This window comes from Melampsora larici-populina (genome assembly GCF_000204055.1).
Source record: "Melampsora larici-populina 98AG31 unplaced genomic scaffold MELLAscaffold_2, whole genome shotgun sequence".
Taxonomy (NCBI): Eukaryota; Fungi; Basidiomycota; class Pucciniomycetes; order Pucciniales; family Melampsoraceae; genus Melampsora; species Melampsora laricis-populina.
The window spans coordinates 2,000,966-2,009,541 of record NW_006768766.1 but is presented as its reverse complement, the minus strand read 5'-3'; the positions used below and the strand labels follow the sequence as shown (position 1 = coordinate 2,009,541).

At 40.0% G+C, this 8,576-nt stretch overlaps 1 protein-coding gene across 1 annotated transcript; it reads left to right on the top strand.

Annotated features, from left to right (window-relative positions):
- Positions 1–3,328: 3,328 nt before the first annotated feature.
- Positions 3,329–4,110, top strand: MELLADRAFT_70659 (uncharacterized protein; the record flags this gene model as incomplete). The annotated part of the gene is made up of 1 exon (XM_007404642.1): positions 3,329–4,110. The coding sequence occupies one exon, from the start codon at positions 3,465–3,467 to the stop codon at positions 3,780–3,782; it is 318 nt and encodes a 105-aa protein (XP_007404704.1).
- Positions 4,111–8,576: the final 4,466 nt, after the last annotated feature.

Genomic DNA, 8,576 nt, shown 5'->3' with positions numbered 1-8,576 from the left:
ACCCCAAAACCGGTCCCTCGAGCTCTACGCTTTGTCGCCATGTATTTGCCTTTGTATCGGATGATTTGCAGCTGGAGTACACGTCCAGTGAGTCGCATCGCAGTAGTGTTATGGCGCCGATTGTAGTCGTTGTTGATTTGACTGGCTAGGTTGTTGCACAACTCCTTTGCACCCTGTCCAACAATTTTGGTCTTACTCCCACCACCGAAAATCGCGTTCCGGAAGTTGGGACGACTCAAATGATCAACAATCTCTTCCCAGTCCACCATATCAAAATTTGGGTTGATGTAACCTAGTTTACGCGGGGCTTTTGAGCTAGGTGCTCCTGAAGACGGAGGCGGCTGGGATAGGAGTTTACGGCGAGCTTTCTTTGCTACACTGGAAGTTTGAGGTTGAGATGCTGATGCTTGGACCGGCTGACCACGAGCACGAGCTTTGCTGGCATTAAGTGATCGGCAAACTTCTGCGGCCGTAGGCTTGCCTTTGCCCGTGCATCCACTAGCAATAAGATCTTCTGCAACCTGGGCATCAGTTCTGCAAGGTCTGCGGGTAGTCTAAAACAGTTGTTTGGTGTTAGCCATCATTGTTGGACAGGAGAATAAACTTGGAAACTCACTTGATCTTGCATTGCGTCCAAAACTAGCTTTGAGTTGAATGAAAATAGCTGTCCGATCGGATAAGATCTTGAGGTCGAAAAATTGATTGATTGATTAGGCTAATCGGATAAGGGCTTGATTTCGATTTGGATCAAAAGACGATATGAATGAGATCGGATAAGATCTTGAGGTCGAAAGCTTGATTTTGATTTGAATATGATCAAAAGAAATGAATGAAATTGGATAAGATCTTGAGGTCAAAAGCTTGATTGTGATTTGAATATGATCAAAAGACGATATGAATGAGATCGGATAAGATCTTGAGGTCGAAAGCTTGATTGTGATTTGAATATGATGAATCGATATGAATGAAATCGGATAGGATCTTGAGGTCGAAAGCTTGATTGTGATTTGAATATGATGAATTGATATGAATGAAATCGGATAGGATCTTGAGGTCGAAAGCTTGATTGTGATTTGAATATGATGAATCGATATGAATGAAATCGGATAGGATCTTGAGGTTGAGGTGAATCAAAAGAATTTGAATACGATGAATCAAAAGAAATGGAATCAGATAAGATCTTGAGGTTGAGGTGAATCAAAAGAATTCGAATACGATGAATCAAAAGAAATGAAATCAGATAGGATCTTGAGGTTGAGGTGAATCAAAAGAAATGGAATCAGATAGGATCTTGAGTTAAAAGGTTGATTTCGATTTGAATCAAGGAGGAGGATAGGAGCTTGAGTTGAGAGCTTGAATGAAATTGAATGAAATTGGTTGAAATTGGTTGAGTGATGGATGAGACGGTTGAGAGAAGTTGAGGATGAGAGATGGATGAGAGAAGTTGAGGATGAGAGATGGATGAGAAAGGGTATTCGAGGAAAAAGGGTTATGGAGGAAAAAGGGGTGATCGAACGGGTGAGAAACGGTGAGAAAGGGTGATCGAACCGGTGATCGAGCGGGTGACAGCAGGGCAGAGCATGTGAAAGGTGGTGAAACCTAAGGTACAGTGATTTTGTTTTTTTTTTGCACCTCTGTCCTCTTACCACCGGCTTTCACCGGTTTTTTTGCGTTTGAGCCAGAAGTTGTAAAAAATTATAAGACAAGTTATAATTTTTAAGTCAGCGAGCCACCTCGAGTGATGGCTCGGAGGTCTTAAAATTAAGGTTTTTTTTAAGGACAACAATCATGTTGTAAAACGTAAAACTTGTCTTAAAAAACAAACTTGAACCGCCCTATTGTATCTTGATTCTTCATACAGTGGTGGTGGCGTAGGACTGCACGATTCCCTGGAGTCGACCCTGCTGCTAATTGGTAAAAATTTGGTACTGTGGTTGATTTGCACTTGAGTTTAGTCTGAGCTCCCCGAACTCGATGACAGTCCATCAAGTTCGCTCGCTCTTTTGATGATTAGGACTGAAGCCTTGATTCCTCAATCTTAGATCTTCATCGCATCTGACCTTTTCGAACTCACTATAGCATCGATCAAGATGGAGAAGCCAGGACAAGCCGAAGAGCAACTTCCAGCAAGTCAAGCAGCTTTACACACTCATGAAGATACATTTTCTCGTCTACCATATGAGATACTTCTCGCAATTGCAAGATATCTTCTTGATGACCCCGTCACAACTGAGAACAATCGTTGCAAGAAGATCGAGCAAAGCATCAATCTCACTTCGGGAAAGAAGACTTCAGTATGGGTCTATCAACACAAACCCGAATCTCCTATCATGACTAGCTTTCAAGCATTTTCCGTTGTGAATCGTAGGATCTACTCTATCTGTTTACCTATCATATGGAGGGTGAGTTGAATCTGGTATATCGAAGCTACCCAGACAAATCCCTGATATGTACTGATCATCATATAATATCCTTTGCTATCCCTGTATTTCGCTACACCGGCGCTCCAGTCCCTCCAGTTTCCTTCCGGATTATCGAGTCCAATGTCCATCTGGACTGAGGAGATTCTGCCAAAACACGGATCACATGTTAAAGCATTAAAAGTGGGGTTAAGATCGGAATGGTTTCAAAGGTTCTCGGTCAGAGGCAAAAATCAAACCCGGTATTCACTCCGATCTTCCGATGTTAACAAAATCAAATTTATCGAACAGGATATGGATTTTAGTCAAGTTGATCGGGTCCATTCTGACAATCTAAACGTCTCGACTAATGGATGCATGTATCTTTGTATGAATATGGCTATGCCTACGGAGAGACACAATTTCTTGAGCGACATATTTGGTCTCGGTCCTAAAAACCTCTCAACAGTGCTTTCTTATTGTCAAAATCTTACCGCGCTGTGCCTCGATTGTCCGGCCGATGGGAACGAACCCCTCACAACAAAACATACGAATAACCTCCGTCGAAATTTAATTTCGTTGTTTTCCGATCTCAAGCGTCTTCAACATCTTACAATCCGAGGTCCACTTGTCATATCCATTTTGGCAGAGTGTGTCATTGAGCCCATCACACATTGCCCACTTCTCGAATTCCTCGAGCTCACGTATGTTGGGGCGTATGCTGGGGCTGATGACCGATCCGAGGTTGAAACTCTTGCTACCACTATTTCTAATCTCAAAGATCTCAAACAACTTATTCTGAAGGAAGTCAACGTCATAGACACCTCTTGGGCCTATCATAAACCACCTCCTCACTTAGTCGGCCTTATCATCCTTGATTGTGTCAATCTTTGTTTGTCAGATGTGCCTCAGTTTCTCAGTGCCTGGGGTTCTCAACTTACTCATCTAGAACTTAAAATCCATGAAGAGTCCAGTTTCTTGGGATCGGACAACCAGGCGCTCAATCAATTTTGTCTCCCGGCTTTAACTCATTTGACCATATGGTCTTACAGTAGATTTCAATTCATGCACAGCTTTTCCAATTGCAAAAAACTTCGCCATCTCACCTTTTATTACCATGTAGATTATGACTCGGATCATGATCCAGATAATCAGAGAGCTACATTATTGGCACTTCCTGACTTCATCACCGGCAACGAGTTTCTTAATCTCAAGAAGTTTACTATAAAGATAGAAGAAGAGACGCGACTTGAAGACGATCTGCATGATGTAGTGACTAAATTGAGAAAGTTCTGTAAATCTAATAATATCAGATTCAAGGTTTTTCGGTTTGACGCCAATGAGAAGCTTTTTTTACATGATGCAATACCCTTCAGACCCTAAGATTCAACTTTAAATCTAATTCAATTGATTGCAATAAACATAATGCTTACGGCTGAAAAGGTTTAAAGGTCTTCCCTTGAATCACTTTGAAGATGTCAATATAGATAATAAACAAAAGCAAATCATATGCTTTGTGATCTTTTCACACTTTGATCTCAAGTGTAAACAGCTGCTATCTGCCTCTCTTTAGTGCTGTGTGAAAAGGTTGTAATGGGTCGTGGCTCTGTGGGCGCGTATCACTCTTATTTCTGAGAATTGATAGGGTATCACTTAGAGATTTGATTCCTCCCATATCTTTCAAGGTTTAAATTATGCATATCTTTTGATGGATAATTAAGTCACATTGGCCAATTCTAAAAGGTTTCAAGATATGGTTTCATGTTTGTTTGTCAGAGACAGCAGTTGTAGATCCTTTTGATTCTGAAGTCGTCAGGACAGCTTCTCAAGAAGAACTTAACTCAACAGGATCAATCTACAGCTCATCATCAGAAAAGTAAGGTCCCTTTGAGAACTTTTATTCCTTGAATTCAATGGACCAATTCACCCTTGGATCCTCGGCCATATGCATAATTCAGATCACGGACAGATCATTCATATAGAAATGTGAAGTTAAAAAAAGGTCATGAACTCATTTGTAAAGTATATGTTGGTATGAAGTTAATATTTAAGTGACTTGTGGATTACCACAGGACCCTGGGAGGCCCCTATAAAGGGTGGTGACAATCCAAGGCTCTTTTTGAGCTCTCTCCTGGGTTTAATCTGTTTACACATACCACATGTGGTGTTCACTGTGATCTTGGGTGTCCTTTTGAATACTTTGACTACTGCTAGATAGTGGTTTTGATTACACCTTGACTAGATAAAACCAGCTTATCAATGCTGAGGAACAGCTAGTGGATCACCAAATTACACCTTAAACATTTTCTAATGTGATGGTTGGCTCAAATCAAATTGTCTTAGAATTGTGAATGTATCCAATATTGACTTGGGATTATGGATCAATGATGAAGTAGCAGGTAGAAAACAGCAAGGAATTATTAGATCAATTTGATACAAAATTTCCCGACGCAGCAAATAGACATAGAAGGACGCGGAGAAAGAAATGAGAGGGTAAGCTTTTTCCCCACGGGGTTTTTTAATGCTACCCGGGGAGGAACGCAGAACTTTCAAGAGGGAGTTTGGGCGTAAAAATACAGGTGTGTTATGATCTCACTTAGATAACAGAGCGGTGAAAGGCCCAGTACTACATGTCACAGATTAGAGTCTATACTATACTCCATTCATATTGTACATCTCTCTTTTCTCTTCATCCGACAATCTGCATAACTAGAGTAGATCCTGGTAGAAAGACCCAACCAGCCCTCGTCTCACACCCACAGGACAGTCCTAACAAGGTGGTACTCTCTTTGTTTCAGTTTGTGGAAGGTTTTTTGAACACTTACCATCTGATACAATCAGCCATGGAGGATAGATATATGTTTTCCAGCATTAAAAGGTTACCTTCACCATCATTTTCACCTATACTGGACTGAAGTTTTCTTGCAGTGAACAACAGATATACATAAATCTGATGTTGCTTGCTCAGCATCTATTGAGCCTGAACATCAAGCCATCCTGAAGCTTAGGGTGAAATTTGTGTTGATCAATTCAATCATCACTGGTAAATTTACCATCCAAGATGAAAAGCAAGTCATCTTATTTTCTTCTGAAACTAACAAGAGGGGGTTTTCAACTTGACCAATATGATTTTGATTTTGTTTCTATAGAGCTTTTAGTGTATCTTTGAGCCAGGATTGACCTGAAGCAATCAAATCAACTGACATGAAACCAAAAAATGTGATGGAGAAACTTATACAGTAATGAAAAATTCATTCAAAACTTAAATTTCAACTTTTGAGTTTCCCATTTTTGTTCAAATAAAGCATTTCACATATTTCAACATCTTTCTTGGAATTGTTTACTTACACCTAAGATTAAGAAAATCTTGTCATCAAGAAATCAGAGTTTGATCCACAGATAAGAGTTCAAGATGTTGATGGGTTTGGAAGCACACCATGCTCTATGTAAGAAATTTCTCAAATCTTTCCAGAAAGCCTTAAGCACAACACCAACACTCTATTGGTCTGTAGCTGATTTATCTTCACAATGTCTTTTGACATGCTGGTTGTTCCCAGGACAGTGCTGTGTTCTCTTGATTTTCTTGTTGTCATGCTTGTGTTGTACTTGTCAGTGTTGTGTGCTGACTGAATCTGATATGCCATTGGGCTTCAGCTTTCTATGAATCCATTTGTGTCTTAGGAGCTGGCCACCTAACCTTGTAAGATGTCTGACTCAAACTCTTTGAAATGTATCAGAAAAGGATTTATATACACAGTGGCAAGTCTTGTTCATTATCATTGTCATCTATAATGATCATATCTATATAGCTCACTGCCAGCATTATAGAGGTTCCCAGATGTGAACATGGATCCTAGGGACAAAATTCCTCATCCGCTAATGTTAAACAGCTTCATGAATATTTCCCAAGTACATAGCCATTGCAATACATGTAGTCAATTGTTTGAAATGCTTGTTGCAAGGTTTGTATAACCTTCACTTGAAACACAACAAAGGGATACTGTGAAGCACATCAGGACAGGTTTTTCTAGAACCCAAATGAGTCTATGAATTACAAAACCAACAGATAAGCCCAGTAAAGAAGACTGGTCCTGAAGGATATGAGGGGGGAAAGTCAGTACCAAATCACTCTAACGACTGAACCATAACCACTATTATGAAACAAAATAAGATAAATGATAAGCTAATATGTGTACCTGGTTTTACAGGATATGCGGTGGGAAAGTCAGTCTCAAACCACTAAGGAACCAGAGCGTAGAGATTGAAAACAAAGTATATGTTATGGATGTCTATTATGTGACAGTGATTGTAAATGACATCATGTTGTTATGCTAATTACATTTCTCTCTATCAATATCTTTATAACCTATTAGCATATTGTTATATATCTATTGTAGATTTGGTTGTAGATGGATTGGTCTTTCCTCACCTTTCCTATATCAACTAACATTTCTATATCAGGTTAGTTATACAAGTATGCAATCTTACCTTTCCTATATCAACTAACATTTCTATATCAGCTGTGATCCATCTTATCAGGTTATGAGCCCCATCACGCAGATTTTATAAGAAAAATCAAGCTGAAAACCGTCTTCGAAGACTATCGAAAATCATCGATAGTAGTAGAAAGGCCGTTGCTATTTGCAGCCCACAAGAAAACCATGTAGGCGCTGGCCAAATTACGCCTACATGGGTGTTTCCCACGAAGAAGCGCCTACATTTATGATGTAGGCGCTGGAAACCATCCAAAATGACGCCTACATGGGTTTTTTAACGTGTAGGCGTCATTTGGTTACGCCTACATTCAAAAATTGAAATGTAGGCGCTATTTTCGAGCGCCTACATGGGAAATCCAATGTAGGCGCTCAAAATTTATGCCTACATTTTTAAAAGTGAGTGCATACATTCAATTTTTGCGCTCAAATAAGCGCCTACATGCAGTCCTGCATATGTAGGGGCTACAAATCCGGCAACTACAGCTCCAGACTGGTCTGAAGGGTAATGGAGAACAATTTGCAAGTCAAAATGAGAGTATTGGAAGACGGAAAAAGCAGCTTGGACTCAAAATGAGTGTATTGGAAGATGGATAAAGCAGTTTGGAGTCAAAATCAGTGTATCAGAAGACGGAAAAGTCACGCCGGAGTCAAAATGGGTGTATCAGAAGACGGAAAAAGTAGTAAATTATTTCAACTCTGAACTCAGTTTGGAGTCAAAATGAGTGTATCAGAAGCGGAAAAAGAGGTAAATTATTTCAACTCTGAACTGCTATTTATGTCTTCTGATACGCTCACTTCAGAGTTGAAAAGAGCATATTCATCTTCCAATACGCTTAACTGCTTTTTCTGTCTTCCAAAACACTCATTTCAACTCCAAGCTGCTTTTTCCATCTTCCGATACACTCATTTTAACTCCGAACTGCTTTTTCCGTCTTCCAATACTCTCATTTTAACTTGAAACTTCTTCTTCATTAGCCGTCAGACCAGTCTGGACTTGTAGTTGTTGGATTTGGAGCGCCTACATATGCAAGACTGTAAGTAGGCGCTTATTTGAGCTGAAAATTGAATGTAGGCGCTCGAAAATAGCGCCTACATTTCAAATTAGATATGTAGGTGCTCAAAAATTACGCCTACATTCTGGAATTTTGAATGTAGGCGTAACCAAATGACGCCTACATGGGTTGTTTATCATGTAGGCGTCATTTTAGATGGTTTTCAGCGCCTACACCATAAATGAAGGCGCTTTTTCGTGGGAAACACCCATCTAGGCGCTGTTTTGGCAGCGCCTACATGGTTTTCTTGTGGGCTGCAAATAGCAATGGCCTAGTAGAAAACCGGTTTTAGAAAACTTTGGAAAGTTCCGTCTGTAAACAGACGATAAACTAGGATCGATCGATCCACAAACTCCGACAAATCTCCGACTAACTTGTTCAAATACACAAAAACTTTAATATATGCTGTATTTTGAACTCTATCTAATAACTCTTCTCTCGATATCGTTAAACTTCTTATCCTCGTTATCTTTGATGTCAAATCCAAGTGCCACTGCTGGTGAAAGACTGTTCCGTTGGTTTCTACGTCTTCTTCTACGTCACGTGTACCTGGATCGTCTTCTCGTCTGAGAACTAGTGTCGAAACCAAGCCGTCAACCAATATGTCGTTCAATAACGAAAAATTGGAT